Raw genomic sequence first — 19565 nt, forward strand, 5'->3', positions numbered from 1 at the left:
GGCGCGTAATCCACTGAGTGGTATGAATCTGGTCGATGGCCTACCGCTGCGTGACCAGAGGGTCGCGGTCGACTGCGAGTCGAGGCATCATGGGCGTGGCCCAGGAGATGCAGGTGAAGTGACACCTAGTTCACTGTGTGAAGGTCAAGAACCTCTTGGCTTTCAGCCGAGTGTCTTGCGAGACACTGTATCCTCTTCGAGGAGTGATGGTGCTGCTGCACCCGGTGGTGGTGACGGAGATGTCGCCACACCGCCCTCATCCGGCCGGGCTCGGTCGCGGAGAGAGAGGAGAAGAAGACGCAGGGCGTCTGTGACGTCTTCGACGTCGGACGATGTGTCCAACGTGACGAGCGGTGATGCTCCACGTGATTGCTGTGAACAGCTGTATACACTCGTGACCGGAGTGACGGGGGAGGTAGAAGGCGATATCAGCCTTGATACTCTGCCCGCTGCAGATGCTCTGCTAGAGCTGGACGAGATGTCCATTGCCGAGTTCGGCGAAGCCTTAAAGGCAGGCGAGCTAGCCGAGGTGGTCTTGCTGGGACCTGAGGAGGAGTTGAACTCCTCATCCGTCGTGGACGACGCGGTCCTAGAGGACACCAAGAAGGCGCTGAGCGCAAGAAGTGGATCGGCGATCCTCAAAGATCCTTCGGATCCCTTCTACCCGGTGGTGAAGGAGTATGGAGACGTTGTCTCAAAAGACCCACCGACGGGCCTGCCTCCGGATCGAGGCGTGTGTCATGAGATTGACCTGGTTCCTGGAACCAAATACTGCGTAACAAGGCAATGGCCTTTGATGAGAGAGCAGTGTGACGTCATTGACGCATTCTTTCGTGCGAAGCACGAGGCAGGGATGCTGCGTGAGAGTAAGTCTCCGCACTCGACACCCACGTTCTGTGTCAGAAAGCCGAACGGCAAGTGGCGCATTGTTCATGCTTTTAACAAGCTAAATGCGGCCACTATCCCGGCGCAAACGCCGATTCCTCGCAAGGATGTTCTGCAGAGCAACATGGTAGGCTGTACGTTGTACAGCGCGCTCGACTTGGTCGATGGCTACTACCAATTGCTCATGAGAGCGAGCGACATTCCGCTGACAGCGGTGAGTACTCCGAGCGGTATGCTCTGGGAGTGGCTGGTGATGCCCCAGGGGCTGTCGAACGCACCAGCAACGTTCAATCGTCTTGTGACGCAGTTGTTTAGGCCCCACCGGGCGTACGCTCAAACGTACTTTGACGATATATTCGTCCATAGTCGTGCCGAGCACGGAAAGTCAGACGTGGATAACCACATTGACCACTTGCGAGCGGTGCTCGAGTGCATGCGTACTAATAAGTTGTATGCCAACTTGGACAAGTGCGTCTTTGGCGCGGAGGAGATACCTTTCCTCGGGTGCTTCATTGGGAAGCGTGGCTTACGGGCAGATCCTGCCAAAGTCAAGGCCATCGTGGACTGGCCGGTTCCCAAGAACCAAAAAGACTTACGCAAGTGGCTAGGCTTAGCCAATTACTTGCACAAGTACAGCGCGAATTACGCGGAGATGGCTCGGCCATTATCAGATCTCCTTAAGAATGATGCACCATGGTGCTGGAACGTCGAGCACGACGGAGCCTTTGAGGCTGTGAAGGAGAGCCTTCTCCAGGCTCCGATCCTTGCGCTACCGGACCCGGGTAGTCCGTTTAGCGTCGTCTGCGACGCCTCCGATTTTGCAATCGGTTGTGCTTTACTACAAGCAGACGCCGAAGGGCGTGAACGCGTGATCGCATTTGAGTCTCGCCAGCTCAAAGCTGCAGAGAAGAACTATCCAGTTCATGACAAAGAGCTACTTGCAATGAAGTATGCTCTAGTCAAATTCAGGGTACACCTGCTAGGCTCTAAGCCTTTTGTGATCTTTACTGATCATGCGTCGCTACGCACTGCGACACAGTCGCCTCATCTCTCTCAGAGAATGGCAAGATGGCTTTCCTTCTTTGCCGAGTATAACTTCGAGGTGAAGTACAAGCCGGGGCGGCTTAATGTAGTGGCCGATGCGCTCTCGCGCAGGCCGGACTACGAGTTAGCCCATGTCACGACAGTGACGTCGTCAGTGCCTGACTTGATACGCGGAGCGTATGCACAAGACGACATGTGCGTAGCGCTGCTACGGGCTCTTGGGAGCGAAGAGTTTCTAGACTCTGACAAAGAATTGTCTGGGCGCTTACGCGCGAGGCTGCATCGATACTCGCTCGATGGCGGCCTGCTGTACTACAGCACCGACGCTGAGGATAACCCTCGTGTAGTCGTTCCTCATGATGAGGATCTCAAGTATCGAATCCTCTATGAGGTTCATGATACGCCCGTGGGCGGGCACTTAGGTCCTACGGCTCGGTGAGCACGATGTACTGGTGGCCCAAAATGTATAAGTGGGTCGGCACCTATGTACGCACGTGTGAGACGTGTCAACGGACAAAGTCCGCGCCGAGCACGGCAGCGCCATTGGCGAGTTTGCCTGTCCCCGAGGGATGCTGGCAGTCCATGAGTATGGACTTTGTGTTTGGCCTTCCCAAGGACAAGGCAGGAAACACGGGTATTGTGGTCTTTGTAGACCGATTGAGCAAGATGGCTCATTTAGCGGGCGGTGCCGGACACCATAGATGGTGAAGGTACAGCTTTGCTGTTTTTAGACCGAGTCTTTCGCCAACATGGCTTGCCTGAGGCAATTGTCTCGGATCGAGACCCGCGCTTCACCGCGAAGCTCTGGACGTGGCCTCTTCAGAGTGCTTGGCACTCGGTTGGACATGTCCACAGCGGACCATCCGCAGACCGATTGTAACAGGCCTGGGGTGTCCGTTACTTGCTTACACGTAGTGATAAAGAAGCGTACAAGTCCAGTGATACTGAAACCAAGTACTTAGTCTGAAGGAAAATCAACTCTGTTTTTATTTAGGTCCAGGGCAGCTTGCCCTGACCACTCAAATACACGTCAACTCCTTATTGGTTGATTATGGGTCTGGCTCCCCAGATTTCAACCAATAAGGTGACGGCAGTTCAGCACACGCTACTCGTGTGCTGCTGCACCTACTTTGTAATGCAAATCTACCTACTTATGTAATGGTGTGAACCACTACAAAGAACCTATAAAACTACCCACATATGTAACTTGGGAGAGCCCATTACACCGATGGTCAAACCGAACGCGTGAATCGCGTTGTGGAGGATATCCTCCGAAGCGTATGCGCTGAGGCGCCAGAACGCTGGAGCCAGATGCTCCCAATCGTTGAGTTCGCATTAAATAATGCAGTGCACGCCTCGACAGGCTACACTCCGTTCTATGTGAGCGGCTTGGTTAACCCTCGCGTCCCACCGACGCCGCCACGCAGTGGCTCAGGGCTTGATGGGGGAGGGATAGCCGAGCGGCTAGCTGATATCAGCCCTGTTGCGGTTCGCAAGCAAGTCAATGACTTTGTCTCTTTGAGACTAAGCGTAATGCGTCAAGTACGCGACGCTATGACTGAAAGCCAAGGATATGCAAAAAGAACATGCAGATGCCAAAGGCAGACGCAATGAAGAAAGGTTTGAGGTCGGAGACCTAGTTTTATTAAATGCCAAAAACCTACCTACTCATGCAGTGTCTGCAGTCTTTAAAGACAAAATTGAGACCCACGGTTCATAGGGCCGTTCAAGGTCGTGGCCAAGAAGGGCCTAGCGTATACGCTTAGCCTTCCGAAGAAGATGCGCACGCATCCAGTCTTCTACGTTGGCTTACTCAAGCCGTATCAGAACCCTGCTCAGGTGAGCGCGGAGGCGTTGGCGCCAACGGTGGCTGTGCCACGACAGGCTGCACAACAGCGGGAGGCCGAACCACGGCGGGCTGAGCGACAACAGGTGGCGGGGCCACAAGACGCAACAGCAAGTCGATCTGACCTTGCAGCTGAGCGACTTGACGCTCAAGGTCCGCGACTCGGTTCTGAACCGACTGTGGTTGTTCAAACCAGTCCACGCGTGTTTCGTCTCATCGAGACCATCTGCAAGGCGACTCAGAGAGTCAGTCGTATCATGGAGATACCGGTTCAGGGAACCCACACGCTGCTCCAGCGCGAACACGTCGCTGCGACTCGCGACGCGAGAGTCCAGCTGAGACTCGGCCTCCTCCTGCTCTGCTCGATGAGCACGGCGAGCTCCACTTCCATGTGGAACGCCTGATGGCGAGGCGCATGCGCCAGGGTCGTACTCAGTACCTTGTGAAATGGAGGGGTTATCCTCACTCACAAAACTCTTGGGAGTTTGAGGTTGTCCTCCGGCAGGACTGCCCTGACGTCGTCGCCGCTTTTTATCGGGCACACTCACTGCCCCGCCGCTACGGCGTACGACCGCGTCGTCAGGCGCCGAGCGCTTCCCGCCGCTAGAACGCGGGGATGACAGGTCGGTGGCTGAGCTCAAGCTCCGACCAGTGGCTGGAGCAGCCGGCTCATAGGAATGAGCGGTGTTCGCAGCATGAGCAAGAGGTGGTGACGCCTCGAGGTGATGGGGACGGGGTCCCAGTGTTCGTCGACGTGCTTTCGACTTAGCGACGTCTAAGCGCAAACGTCTCTCAAGACGGATATCAGTTTCAGAGAAACTTGCTCGAAGAGCATTGTAGGAGGGGAGCCGTCGAGCTCCCTCCACCCAGCTTCGGAATTGTGCTTCATAAGCACGCTGGGATTCCCCAGGGTTGAGAACAACCGGAATGGTTCGCATGGAGGGAACCGGTTGGCGGTTGAGCTGCATATGCAGGCGCGCCTGATACTCCTGAGGAGTTGTGACTTGTGGAGTCAGATATCGCTCTCGGAGCCGGTGCCGTTGCACTTGCTCATCAGCAGTCGAGGCCGCAGGCCCACACGTGTACGTGTTCAGCGGCTGCTGCGCCGCGAGGCGGGCCGCTTCGGCAGGGTTCCGCGGCTGGAAGCCGTAGTCACGGCGTGACGTTAGAACAAGTGGTCGGACCACAGGTCGGAACGACTGCGAGCGCTGCTCATTGGACAACTGACGGCCTTGGGCCTCGTCCAGGTCATTTGTAATGACGCTGTGATCGTATCGATCTTCCTCGTCATACCGCGACGATAGCGGTGGCGCATCGCGCAGCAAGCGAATCGGATTCGAACGTTCAGAGAACGGATGCGGTGTCCGCAGGTCTCTTCTTGTTTGAGATTGCGCCGTTGAGCGGCTAGACCTCACAGAGGAAGCTGGGGAAGACGCGGCACCAGTGTGCGACCTCGGAGAGGTTGGGTTGGAGTGATCCTCACTACCCATGGGCTCGTCGTAATCGACTTCGCCCTCTTCGAGTTCCGAGAACAGAACATCGTTCCCTCTGGGCGGCGCCCGCGGCTCTGATGAGCTTTGAGCTTTGCTCTCTTCTTGTTGACGGCTCATGGAGCGTTGACCGTGGCGACGGCGATACTCTTGGTGGTACTGTGCCACCGAAAGAGACGAAGATGCTCTTGGAGCAGTTGCGGAGCGCAGTTGGGGGTCTGGGACCGACGAGGCAGGGGCGGCGCGACGCGCTGGAGACGTTGGGCCGTGGGCCGGAGTGGAAGTGCCAGGCATCAAGGATGCGAACGCGTTTGTGAGCTCGTGGAGCTGCAGAACGCAGAGGTGAGGTCTAGTGACCTCCGTCGTCTTGACAAGACGCTACCTCGCTGAGGAAAGTTCGAGAACGGTATGTTCTCACCTTAGTGAGGGAGAGTGTAACGGGGTTACATGGTGTGGAACACACAGGGGTACGAAGTACCCGGAGAGTTAACAAACTCTCAGTACATAAGTTGGAGAGTTAACAAGGTCTCTCAGTACGTTGGCTGAAAGCCACACGTTATGCATTTGATACATTTACCCCTAGGCGGCTTGGCCGCAATAATAGTAAATAAAACACTTCTGGTTTTGAAGCATAAAAGTTAAGGTGTTAACTTTGAGCCCTGGTCTTGGGCTGTAAGTGTCCTTTGGATAAGGAACTTAGTATCACTGACTCTTTGAGTCGAACGTCTTCCTCTGACGCTAAAGCTACGGCAGCCCCGCTGCAGATTCTATTGATAATGAAGATAGCCCTGTCAATACCAGAGCCTTCGCTACAATTTTCGCGGGCAAGACGAACGAGAAAATTCTGATCCCTATATGCTGCAGCAACACGCATTGGTGCTGCGTAATGGTGAGCTTAAATCTGAATGATGTGTGCATCTATGACCCAATGAGCTCGAGCTATGTCGTTAGAGTCCGAGCGATCGCAGAAAAGCTGGCAATGCAACTGCCAAACTACGCACCAAGGAAATACCGAGTACACCACTACATGGGCGATCTAGGGGTACAAGTAGATTCATACAATTGTGGTATGTATGTTCTGCTAGCGTTTGGTGTATTCGCTGGTGCCCAAGGTCTGTGCATGCTGAGTAGGAAGGAGTTATAGTATCTGCGCTACAGATACATATATATGTGTCTATAGTTAACTCTTTCAACAAGTTGATTTTGATTCTGCACTTACCAGTCCCACTGAGCTCTACTGAATAAAGTTTCTCATGCTCATGACATGATGCCGGTCGTACTTGCACGCTCAAACCACAAAGTCTTCACATCCGGATATACGTATACGGACGCTTGATTGCTCAACTGACTTATTTTGTGTCGGGCATGGTCGGGCATCGATCGGGTGCTGTCGGGCACCATTAGCCTGTCTCTTCCACATCAGTCGGGTTGAATAGCAAGTGCCCTGATAAAAATACAATCGCACGAAATCATTACAATGGAGCATCCTTTCCGCTCTGAAACTGTAATGAAAATACGGAATGCATTTTTCGGTCAGCATATACTGGGCAGCAGCATGTCAAGCATTTCGAATGCTGCAGCTACCGCAATCAAAAATTAATTTTGACCTGAATTGTCCGGGTTAAGGGAAAGGCGGAGAGGCACAAAAGGAGAAAAAGGGGGAAGACAGCTCCACATCTGCCGCTGTGCGTTGGCAGCTCAAGCCCGCGCGTCGGATCCTCCCCTGCTCTGCTTCGCGGTCGCCTCCGTCTCTCAAGCGTAGCCTGCCGCACGAGTAGCATGGTGTAAGTTACGTCCTGCTTACTACCCTCAGAGCCGTGGCCACTGTCTCTAAGTTCTCTTCGCACTGTGTCTCTTGCTCATGTTCGGCAACCGCAGGGAAGACAAGAAGCGGAAGCCTTCGCGGGACTTTCCGGCACACGCGCAGGTGCCTGTAGGCAAGGTCCACCCCAATGGGGTCTCCTCGAAGTGCGTAACCATCGCTTACAGCTCCCTTATAAGCGCACTAACCCACTCTTTGCATTTTAGCGTACGCGTGGAGCTCAATACCACAGCGCCGTCCGTGCCGCCCATGCACGACCCGTTCCACATTCTCAACTTCGATAACGAAGACAGCAATCGCCGCTCCATGCCTCGCACAGGCTCCGCCATGTCCGTGGATTCGGTATCCTCCGTTCTATCAGTAGACGAGTCGTTCCAATTTACAGGTGACGGCGAGGAAGACGAGGAAGATGTGACGAAACTACCGAAAGACCAGCGACCCGCTCAGCCAGCGGACGAGCGCGAGTACTTTGAGCGGATGTGGGCCGAGAACTTCAAGAACTCGGAGGCGCAGGTCAACAGCACGACGGGCTATCTACCCGTGGGCGCTGCGGGTCGGTTGAACCGTATAAAGGGGTTCTCCTTTGCTCGGGACCAGGTGTCACACAAACTTTACGCGGTTTTCCGTCTGGAGATCGAGTGTATCGTGAGCGAGAAGCAGTGGACCATTTATCGTCGCTTCCACGACTTCAAGCAGCTCGCGCACCAGCTGAAAAACGAATCCGTGCGGGTTTCCGCAGTGCCGACGCGGACGCTGATGCGCTCGTTGGACCCGAACTTCCTTCGCAAACGCCAATTGGAGCTGGACAGATGGCTACGCGAAGTGCTGATGCTCATCAGCATCGAGAACTGCAAAGTGGACTCGGACAGACACAACGAATGCTGCGGAAACCGCGGCTTCCACGCCAGTGTGCGTCTTATCCGCCATTTCCTCACGCACAAAGCCAACGAGCCGCCGGTGTTCGAGGAATCTGCCGCGTCGTCGTCGGGCTCGAATGTTTTATCCAACTCTTCCTGTGGATTCTCGTTTTCAAGCTCTGGTTCGGGACGTCCGCCGCTGTTCAGCACGTCAGAGCAGAAGACTGACTCCGAGTCGATGTCGTATGAGGTCGAGGAAGGCGGTGGGAGCTCACGCGGTCGGAGGATTCGAGTCGGCTCGGCTGATCAGCTTGCTACGAGCTCTCGTGGAGGTAGAATCCGTGTGGACTCAACCGAGTCAAATAGTTCTCGTGGAGGTAGAGCACGCGGAGCCTCAGCAGACCACGGATCCAGCTCACGTGGAGAAAGAGCTCGTGTGAAGTCGGTACCTAAAGAGGAACCCATGAATGATGGTCGGGAGGCTCCTTTTAACGCATCCACAGTGGCAGAGCAGCGACGAAGTGTGATTCTTCAGGATGTTGACGACGAAGAAGAAGATTTCGACGAACTCAGCTCTCGACGGGGGAGTAACAAGGTGTCGCTGAGGCACTTTGACGTGTTGCGTATGATCGGCAAAGGGTCGTTCGGCAAGGTGTTGCTGGTGCGAAAGAAGCACTCGTCCCAGTTGTTTGCCGTCAAGATTCTGAGTAAACCGGCGATTGTGAAGAAGCAGCAAGTAGAGCACACAAGGACAGAACGTCGCGTGTTGGCCTCCGTGTCACACCCGTTTGTGGTGTGTCTGCACTATGCGTTCCAGACAAAGGACAAGCTGTATTTCGTACTCGATTACTGTCCAGGGGGGGACTTGTTCTTCCATCTCAGTCGCTGTGGCTGCTTCCCCGAGGCCATGGCCAAGTTTTATGCCGCCGAGATCGTGCTAGCGCTCATCCATCTACACGAGCAGGGCATTGTATATCGAGACTTGAAGCCGGAGAACATTATGTTGGATGTGGATGGCCACGTCAAGCTCGCAGACTTTGGGTTGGCCAAGGAGGGGATTACTAGTGAACTCAATGGGACGTACACTATGTGTGGTACACCCGAGTACTTGCCACCGGAGATTCTTAACCGAGCTGGTCACGGCACAGCTGTGGACTGGTGGAATCTGGGGATGGTACTTTACGAAATGCTCACGGGAAGGCCGCCGTGGTACACACAAGACCGCCAGGAGCTGTTCAATCGTCTACGTGGAGCGGAGCTTGAGTTCCCGCAGGGTTTGACGCCTGAGGCGATGAATTTGATCGAGGGACTGCTGATGCGCGACCCGGCCAAGCGTCTCGGAGCGATTGATGTCCGTGAGATCACGTATCATCCGTTCTTTGCCGAGATTGACTGGAACCTGCTATATAATCGCCAGGTGCAGCCGTTGTATCGCCCGTGTCAGTACACGGACCCAATTGATGCTGCGAATTTCGAGGAGGAATTTACCAAGTTGCCACTCGCGCAAATTGATAGCGCGGGTCTCAGTGTTGCGACTAGTGAACTGCAAGAGAAGAGAGGCGACGATGGAGCTTCGGGAAGAGATCCGGCTGACAACGTGGCTGCTGCTGCGGAGGCCGCAGGGATTGGAGCAGGGGTGCCGAATGGCGTCGCTGGCAGCTCGGGTACGAGCATCATCAGCAGCGAGCGCAACAGCACGCTACGGAACCTGTCGTACACTTTTGCCGGCTTCACGTACGATGGCTCGAACCCGTCCATCGGGAGATCTGGCAGCTTCACGCAATCATCAAGTTACATGAACGGCGAATGAGCTTGATACCTTATAAATTCAAGAAGCATGTCGCGGTGGAGGCCCATTTACATATCTCAAAGTGCAAGAATGTAATTAATCGTCACGTTCCTCATGTTTCTTGTGTTAAAAAGAAAAGTCTGGGTGTTTTTAGTTGTTTGACGACGCAAACGTGGCGCACTCGACTGTGTTCTTTAGCAACATGGCGATCGTCATGGGTCCAATACCTCCAGGCACGGGCGTGATAGCAGAGACGCGCTCACTGGCAGCGGCAAAGTCCACGTCGCCCAGAATCTTGTATCCCTTTTTACTGCTAGCGTCGTCCACATAGCTGATGCCAACATCGACGACTACTGCTCCTTCAGCAAGCCAGTCGCCCTTGACAAGTTCCGGTTGACCGGTTCCAACAAACACAACCTCCGCCTGTCGGACCTTGTCGGCCAAGTTCTTGGTCTTCGAATGGCACGTAGTCACTGTGGCATTGGCTGCCAGAAGCATGAGCGACAGCGGAAGCCCCACGAGCTGTCCGCGACCAATGACGACCACATCCTTGCCAGCTAGCTCGATGCCGTTACGAGCCAGAATCTCTAAGCAGCCCGCGGGCGTGCAAGGCTGCAGCTGCAGTGTTTTAACTGCCCCTTCTTCTTCCTTTTCGGGCTCTGCCAACCGCGCAAAGTGGTGTGAGTGCAGTCCGTCCACGTCTTTGAGCGGACTGACGGCCTCCAGTAGCTCCTCTTCGTGGAGCTTCAAATGGTCAGGCAACGGCAGCTGCAATAGGATACCGTGGACGCTGTTATCGGCGTTAAGTGACTGAATCAAAGCCAGCAGTTCCGCGAATTCGATGGACTCGGCCAACTCATGCACCTGCGGTGTGATTCCCACGCGCGTACAAGCGTTCTTTTTCAGTCGCACATATGTCTTGGAGTCCTGGTCGGTGCCAACGAGCAGAAGTGCGAGCGTGGGTGTCACATTTAGCGTTGGGACCAGCTCCTTGAGCTCCGCCTCAATTTCCTTGCTGCACGCCTTGCCATCCAAGAGCTTCGCCATTTAGATATAGTATGCATCAGTAAACTGCTAATGCTAGTACTATTTGTTATTAAGTACTAATAGCATATTCTGAAGAAATACTATGTAGTACTGGATCAGATAGTAGTTTTAATAATGTGATAGTAGTACGTTTAGTATCAACTGAACTACTATCATCAAATTGGACAGAACCGGTAAATCACACAGAAACAGGTCTGACACACAGAAAATGGGAAAGCAAATACAATATGCGTGGGAGACATCAATGTCACATCACACCACACTATCTAAACGTGTGCCACAATTGCATAGGCCAAAACACACCAACCTCGGGTGTCTACACACCAGTAAATATTAGCGAATCACGACCAGTGCTATGAGCCAATCACCGCCCTATATATCCTTTCTTTACAGCAAAGATCCTTCTTCATACAGAAAAAACTGAACTTTGAAGCCCTCCTTCCCCTCCCTCAACGAAAGATGCCCACGACGACCACATGGACGACTGTCTGCAGCGACATGGCTCGCGAGGATTCTCAGCTGCTTATGGAAGACATGAAGGCGTTCATTATTGTGAAGAGTCAGCTGGTTCCGTGTGTGGTGTGTGCACTGACCAAGCCACACAAGATGCGGTACCAGCTACTTAGGTGTTCCTCGGAAACATGCAGCGCAGCCACGCCATATGACGCGTGTCGGTGGAAGGGGAAGGTGCTCACGTGCCAAAGCCTTAACCGCGTCACCATAATGGAGACTGGTGCTCACGAGACGCTGGTGAGGGGTCCTCAAAAAAACAAGATGACCCCCCGACTCAAGGACTACGGTCGTGAAATGGCTACGCAAGGGTTGAAGCCCGCTCGGATTCGTAATGGGATGGCTCGGCGATTCGGGTTGACTGAGACAGAGATGCCAACGCTACGTCAAGTGCAGTGGTTCGTCAGCAGTTACTCTAAGTAACATCTGCACCGCAATGACGATTATGACGAAATCCTGGGCCAGATCGACCAGTTGGCTTATGGCCCGACCGTCTCAGCCACGAATCCTTTCTCGTTCGGATGGAAGCGTGACGCACACGGCAAACCAGATGTGGGAAACGGCTCCGACGAAAAGCCATTTTTGGTGGGACTGACAACGAAACGACTTCTGTTAAATGCGGCTCGCGATCCAGATTCGTTTGTTTTTCATATGGACGCCACCTTCAAGTTGAACTAAGTTGGGTATCCTGTCATCGTGTGTGGGATCTCTGACAAGTGTCGCTCATTTCACCTCGTGGCACTTTTCATTACGTCGCAACGCTTGGAGGACATTTACGTGACGGTGCTGACTGAACTGCGCAGGATTTTTACTTCAGTGTCGGGTGGGCGTCAACTGGTGGTCAAGTTCGTCATGGCCGATGCTGAAGCTGCTCAACGAACGCAGTGGTACGCGTCTTTGGTGCGGATTGCGAATTCGTGTACTTGATGTGCTTTTATCACGTGATGGCCAAGGTTCACGAAAAACTCAAGAGTGTTCCGGACCGCTTAAGCGAGCAGGTGATGGCGGACATTTACGACCTTCATTTCGCGACGACCTCAGCTGTCTATGACGAACAAGTGAAACAAGTGCTGACGAAATGGTCAGGTGACGAACACTTGGTTGGCTTTCAAGACTATTTCGAGCGCACATGGGTTACAAGCGCATTTTGGCGATGGCAGTGTTTTCATACGCCGAGTGGATTTGCCACGACGAACAACCCGGTCGAACAGCTCAACAGGTTGATAAAGCGTGACTACACTCTCCGAACAAAGCACAAGATCGGAACATTGGTCCAGTTGCTCGCGGATTGCTGTCAGCATCAGTCTGCCACCCCCAAGGTATTCAAGGAATTGTCTGAGCCAACACAACAGCTCAAAGCTCGAGTAACAGATTTCCGGCGCCGAGATCTCCTTCTCGACAGGACTCCTGGACGGTCGAGCATTGAGTTCTTACTGGTTTCTCCGAACCCGAATAAGGTTCGTGTATTGTCGCGCGGCTGTTCTCGCGTTTATCTACCTGACTTGGGGCGTAGTCGAGAAACGGCCCCTGTATCAGCTCAGATGGGCGCCAATTACGCTCGCATGGAGATGGAGGGTCAGCCGGATGGTGGCTGGAGCGTCGACGTTACTGCGATGACATGTGGGTGCAAGTATTACTTCAAGCTCGCCATTTGGATTCACCTTCTGTTTGCTCTTCAAGTTAAGAGCTACACCGGTTTGGATGGAAAGAGAACCCTCGTGAACCGCACGGTAGCGAGGAAGCGCCGCCGCACCCCGCAAGCAACTCTCCATATTAGCGGCGCGAGTACTCAAGTTCCTGCTGGTCGTCCTCGGACAAACGGTCACGCACTTAGCATGGACTAACGCTTAGATAGTGTTGCATCGATGAAAACACTTTGTTCCGTCGAAAAACGCAAATTTGAATATGTTGAGCTAGCTTTCTTGCAAAACGATTGTTTTTCTTGTGAAACTTCTATTCATTCACTTCTCTTCATTCATCAGAACGCACTAATATAGAACAACTATCTTAAAATTATAAATAGATGCACGAAACAAAAGTATAAATATCTATCTATCTATCTGAAGTCTACTTTATCGATGTTCATTCCGTACAATGGCCACCCCTGGACACGACATCGCCTCCGCCCCCGCTCCACCCACCTCCGCGAACGAGTTCTTTGAATGGTGCCAGCAGCACCTGAAACAGCGTGGATGGGGCCGCTTCGATCGAGAGGCCGCCCGCTTTTTAAGGTCGTGGGGATTTATTCAGCGAAGCTTGTCACCCGACGTTGGAGGCTCCATACGGCGTCTTCTTGACGCCGTACCGCAAGCCCGCATCACTAAGCCCCGTCTCATTGATGCTGCACGTCAAGGCGGTGATGCGGGCGAAGCGGAATGGGTTCTACCAGCTGGAGTGAGCTTGACAGCCCAGCCGACCTACCAGATGCGGACGATTCTCGACGATCGCCGCGAGAACGGAAGGGTTCTATTCCTTACCGTATGGGAGCCAACATGGGAGCCCGCAGCAAACCTTCCCTCCGGCGAACTTCGTTTGTATCGGCAGCGCAAGCGACGTAAGGTAGAGAGGGCTTACATTGAAGCTGAAGCAGAAGAAGAATAAGCACTTGAGAAAAGAGAGAATGATTACATTTACATTGCATTAACAAATTAATACACCGTTCTTCATTACAGGAACATCGTGGTACGTCATTTACTGTAATAAGGCCAATCCCGCACAGCCTTCAGCTAGGACGGTACAGGGGCTAGCCCTTCAACACGTCCTGCACAAGCCGCCCGTAATCAGTCTTATTACAGCACCTTCCGCACAAGTAGTCTGCATGTCGTAGTGGATGCTGGTGACGGTGCACGGGCGCCGCCATGCCGGTGATCAAGCCCGAGGCACGTCGCGCCCGCGCACAAGTAGTCTGCATGTCGTAGTGGATGATGGTGACGGTGCACGGGCGCCGCCATGCCGGCGATCAAGCCCGAGGCACGTCGCGCCCGCGCACAAGTAGTCTGCATGTCGTAGTGGTCGGTAGTTGTAGGCTGCATGTCGTAGTGGATGATGGTGACGGTGCACGGGCGCCGCCATGCCGGCGATCAAGCCCGAGGCACGTCGCGCCCGCGCACAAGTAGTCTGCATGTCGTAGTGGTCGGTAGTTGTAGTCTGCATGTCGTAGTGGATGATGGGGACGGTGCACGGGCGCCGCCATGCCGGCGATCAAGCCCGAGCCACGTCGCGCCCGCGCACTAGTAGTCTGCATGTCGTAGTGGTCGGTAGTTGTAGTCTGCATGTCGTAGTGGATGATGGTGAAGGTGCACGGGCGCCGCCATGCCGGCGATCATGCCCGAGGCACGCCGCGCCCTGGTTGCCTTGCTGCGCCCTTGAGAGAAATTTGTCGAATAAGCTTGTTGCTCCTCACCGGAGAGGCAGCCAGATCTGATTGGATGATTTACTGGGACGCAACCACGGTATGGATGGTCCGTGGGTACGTCCTACTGTCTGTGCCGCATAGATGTGCGCACGACGCGCACGTGCGACAAGCCCCACATGATGATGTGGCACATCTGTGTGGAATGCGTATACAATTTGTGTTAGCTGCATACTGCTGTGTGATAATACTATTTTGTCCACAAATTGTGGCCCACAATGCAGCTATGATAAGCTCACCAGAATTGCGACACGCCATCGAAGAGAGTTTGGGCAAGCACAGTACATGTAATCCGCCTCCTGAATCAAAGGACAAACAGTTAAGAGAGTAATAACAACGAGTTCAGCGAAGAGTTCCATGCACACCACCAGTAAAATATCTCAAATCGTCTCTGCATTGTCGACACTTGATTCCGGACGCTATTTGGTACCAGTAAGAGGTCACTAATATTGCAGCTGAGCTTGGACCTATAGCTCTTAAGCCGACGTCAGTTATTACGACTTACATCCATCGCCAGAAACAATTGAAAATGGTCGGAGGTCTAGACAGCACATTCGAGCAACAGCAGACAAAATATGTTTTTGTGACGATGATGAAAGGTGGCCTTCTATTTTGTTTAGGCCGTGTTCGATCTAAGCTAAAACCAGCTGTAATTGTTATGAAAGAGCTGGAATGTCTCAGCCAGCTTTATTCCGCTAAGAAACACAAAAAATGACATCCAGCAGGATAGCTCCAAACGACTGGTTTCAAAATTCAGCTCTGGGTTGAATTTTGATTCGTCCTCCTTTGCGCCTTCAAATCCAGCCTTTTTCTGATGGAACACGATCACTTATTTTATCTTTATTTTACTTAACAAAACGACTGTTCTACAGCTCTAGCTTATTTTCAAACAAGCTGGATTTGCCTCTGCAAACCGAACACGGCCTTAGTTATTCTCACAAAAAACGTTTTTGTCTGCAGATGGTCCAGCCTGTGTTCCAAGATACATATATATGTAGGATCAAATTGATCCTGAGGACTCGGATAGTGAGCATGTGTGTTTGGTCAGCAAAGAAGTACGTTGGCCGGAAGATAAGCGTAGACGGACCTGTTGGCTGAGCAATGAGCTCGATTCGCTTAGTCTTACATGCACACGATGAAACTGCTATCATGCTTTCGACCGACTTGATCCAACTTCACGCAGCCCGAAAAAAGATTTTTCTGATTTCCGCTTCAGCTCAGTCTCGATCGCAGCTTTCACCGACATCAAAGGAAGTTTTATAATCTCTTCCAGCTTCATAACGTCTTTGTGGTGAAGTGCTTTCTCAGAAATAAGAGAATGGGCCTGACGCGGGGTCACTATCCCGAATCAGTGACAATTTCAAGTGATTAGAGATGATTTGGGTTGTTTGGCACGGATACAAGTTGCCTGTGGTGGATTAGCCATGACGAGCAGCACCCCGTATGGAATGACGATGGATCTGGTATGAGCGATTTACGAGAAGGCAAGATCCACCAAGACTTATCTCGGATCCACCCTTACCTGGATCCACTTAGATGGATATGGGATATACTATATAAGAGTGGATCGAGTGTGGATCCTATGAAGGAAGGATGGTAGGTGCCCTCTGAAGGTGGATCTAGTAACCACGATTAACAAGAGGTCAGGATCCACCGCGAGGTGCCCCGGATCCCATACTTCCGAGGTCGGATCCAAGGAGAGAGGATCCCGCATAGAACGACCTGGATCCAGGATGCAGGAATGACGGATACAGTGGATCTCGAACTTTCGTGGGACAATGGAGATCACAGACGGTGGCAAGATGATGTTGGATGATTGGAGAGCTCGGATCCACGGCGAGTGTACAATCACAGTGAAGTGGATCCAAGCGACCTGGATCCGGATGAGTGTACCCATAATAGGGTGACCATAATGATTACGTCATGGATCCGGTGGATCTGAAGATAACACAGCTGAGATGATGGGTCAAGGGAAGAAGGGACATGCAGCCGAACCTGGTAAGGGATTTAGCAGGTGAAAGACATAGAAGGTAGAAATTCAAGCAGGTATAGGCTTAAATATCAATAAAGACTTCTATTTGCACTGTGGAGAGCAAGTGACCTGTAGTCGTCTCGGGGGTTGGACTTGGCCTCGGGCGATCGCCGTAACAGGAGTGAACATTGGCCCTGGACAAGGACAGCGTCTACTTCGCCCGCCAAGCATTAGGTCTCACTATGGAGTAACCAAGATCACGAACTAGAGAACAAGTGAGCACGGAATCGTAACGGGATCATCAAGTGGAGAGCAACTATGTGTGGCGTTCCGACGGGGATTGGATTTGGCCTCGCAGAACAATCGTAGCTGAGATGAGCATTGGCCCGAGCACGTTGCGTGTATACTTTGACCCTAGGGACTAAATAAAGAGTTCTATTTGCACTGTGGAGAGCAAGTGACCTGTAGTCGTCTCGGGGGTTGGACTTGGCCTCGGGCGATCGCCGTAACAGGAGTGAACATTGGCCCTGGACAAGGATAGCGTCTACTTCGCCCGTCAAGCATTAGGTCTCACTATGGAGTAACCAAGATCACGAACTAGAGAACAAGTGAGCACGGAATCGTAACGGGATCATCAAGTGGAGAGCAACTACGTGTGGCGTTCCGACGGGGATTGGATTTGGCCTCGCAGAACAATCGTAGCTGAGATGAGCATTGGCCCGGACACGTTGCGTGTATACTTTGACCTTAGGGACTAAATCAATAAATAAAGACTTCTATTTGCACGATAACACGCAAGTGCCTTCCTGCCCTCAAGAACCGGAACTACATTGGCCGTACGAGCTCGGAGAAGGTTGGGAATTGCGAACCTAGTGTTGGTAGCGATAGCTGGATAATACATTGGCCAGATCCTACAACCTAGTGAGCTTTTCCTATACACGTGCAGAGCCAACAGGTTAACCGAATTACTACTTGGTCGGTTACACCCTAGAAGATCTCAACTCTCAAGATCCCGTCACAGGAGGCGGCAAGTGCAACGCAAAGGAACTACAAAGGCAAGGGAACACACCCGCAAGGCAACCCTACGGCCAGATCCACGATCTAGGCCCCGGAGTCCATAAGCTCGAATATTCGCTTAGGATACGGAGCCATCCACGGACGCAGAGTTAAGATTTTCCACTGCTGCTCCACCCCCATCCCCCACGTCTCGCCAAGACACTCAAGCTTCACCACTTGAACTCTTCGGAAGTTACCGAGAGAGCAGATCCCGCCCTACCGACGGGTACACAAGGTGAGGAAAGTTGAGCAGAACACGGATCATCGGGGGACCCCCTCCGTTAGTCGGTGTCTGGGCGCAGTTGGTAAGTTGGATCTGGCAATCTCGCAGATTTTGCTGATCCCGCTACACCACAATGGTGCGCGTGCCCGGATCTTTTGGTGACTCGGGATTTCACCGTGAGTCCCAAGAAGATGCTCAAGTGAAGATTGAGCCAGGGGAAGAGGCGTCGTCGGAGGTCGGATCGACGAAGACGCTGCTGAATGAAACAAGATCCGCGGATCGATGGAGTTTTGGGAGGAACTCTGTCGACGGAAGAGAGGTGGATCCGGATCTAGAAGAGAAACCTCTCTATCCTCCCCAGGTCCCCTCGGGGACCCCTGCGGATCTTGACGCAAGCCAAGATCCGCTAACAAAACAAGAGAAAGTGAAGGCGAAACGGTATGCATTTGCAGATTCACCGGTTAAGCCAACACCGTACCTAAACCCAACCCCGCTAGTCGAAGAAACGAGAAAGAAGACGAAAACGAGTAAGACTACGCGGAAGAAGATGCAAGCTCCAGAGTCGGAAGAAGACCAAGCTGGATCCAGGTCTAGCTGGTCCGACAAGGATCTCGAGTTTGTGTATCGCCACCAAGCTTTACGCGACTTCCTGCATCAAGATCCTGTCATGCAGATCCTGAATCCACGACAGATCGAAGATCCAAGGGAACCGGTGAAAGTACCAACGAAAACGGCGAACAAGTTGGTGGCAGTCAAAGATTTATTACGTTTGCTTACGGAGTCAGGCATCGTAGCTGGTGTGTTCGACGCAGAGGATATCTTCGAGCTAGACCTGGATCTCATAGTATCCGCGACGCGGGACCTCTTTGCCAGAGTTAAGTCCATCACCGGAGAAAGGTCGCGCACTATGGATCCGGTGTCGTCGCCGAGGATCAGCCAAGCTGCGTCCTCGAGCTACGAATCCGCCGCTGAGGATGAGTCAGACACGTCGTCCGAGCCACGACGCATGACTTTAGGACCCTCCGGGGCATCCATGCTGGAAGCGCGGGCGAGGATCCGAGGACAGGAAGTCCCTGCGGACGTGAAGGCTCGGAATCCAGTACGCCCTACCCGTGATCTGACACAATCCAGCCAGGATCGAGCCAGATCCAGCAAGAAGCCAGTGGGATTATCGTCAGATCGGGCTCAAGGTAATCGCTTCACGGATCCGGTCTCGCCAGTGGACCAGACGGCCACAGGCTCTTCCGACACTTCCTCAGGCACCCGGCAGCGACACTTCGAAGCTGCGATGAGTCGTTTCCTGGCCGAACAGGGTATGAGAGCGCCCGTGCCACAAGTGCAAGTGCTCCACGAACATGGAGCACGAGACGTGGAGATGGAGATGGAGTCCGTGGAGGGAGACAACTCCCATGATGAGTTCGACCTAGATGATCTGGATGGCCCATCCACTTCGTCAGCAGTGGTAGCAACAGCCACAGCCGGGGCAGGTGGATCGTCCATGATCCAGAGGGTACGGATCTTAGCCATATCGGATCTGAAGGAGTTCACGGGCAAGGATCAAGATGAGGGCCGAGCGAGAACATGGATCAGCAAAGTCAAGTCGGTCCTCATG

General features: G+C 53.1%; 2 protein-coding genes across 2 annotated transcripts; one reads left to right on the forward strand and one right to left on the reverse strand.

Moving 5' to 3' along the window:
• Positions 1–7126: 7126 nt before the first annotated feature.
• On the forward strand, positions 7127–9754 carry PITG_04682 (protein kinase, putative; the record flags this gene model as incomplete). The annotated part of the gene is made up of 2 exons (XM_002905374.1): positions 7127–7233; positions 7294–9754. 2 exons carry the CDS (start codon positions 7127–7129, stop codon positions 9752–9754), a joined length of 2568 nt encoding a protein of 855 aa, XP_002905420.1.
• A 129-nt stretch (positions 9755–9883) lies between these two features.
• Positions 9884–10780, reverse strand: PITG_04683 (bifunctional folD protein; the record flags this gene model as incomplete). The annotated part of the gene is made up of 1 exon (XM_002905375.1): positions 9884–10780. One exon carries the CDS (start codon positions 10778–10780, stop codon positions 9884–9886), a length of 897 nt encoding a protein of 298 aa, XP_002905421.1.
• Between the last annotated feature and the right edge of the window lie 8785 nt (positions 10781–19565).

The sequence above is a fragment of the Phytophthora infestans genome, genomic scaffold, assembly GCF_000142945.1.
Source record: "Phytophthora infestans T30-4 supercont1.6 genomic scaffold, whole genome shotgun sequence".
NCBI classification, from domain to species: Eukaryota; Oomycota; class Peronosporomycetes; order Peronosporales; family Peronosporaceae; genus Phytophthora; species Phytophthora infestans.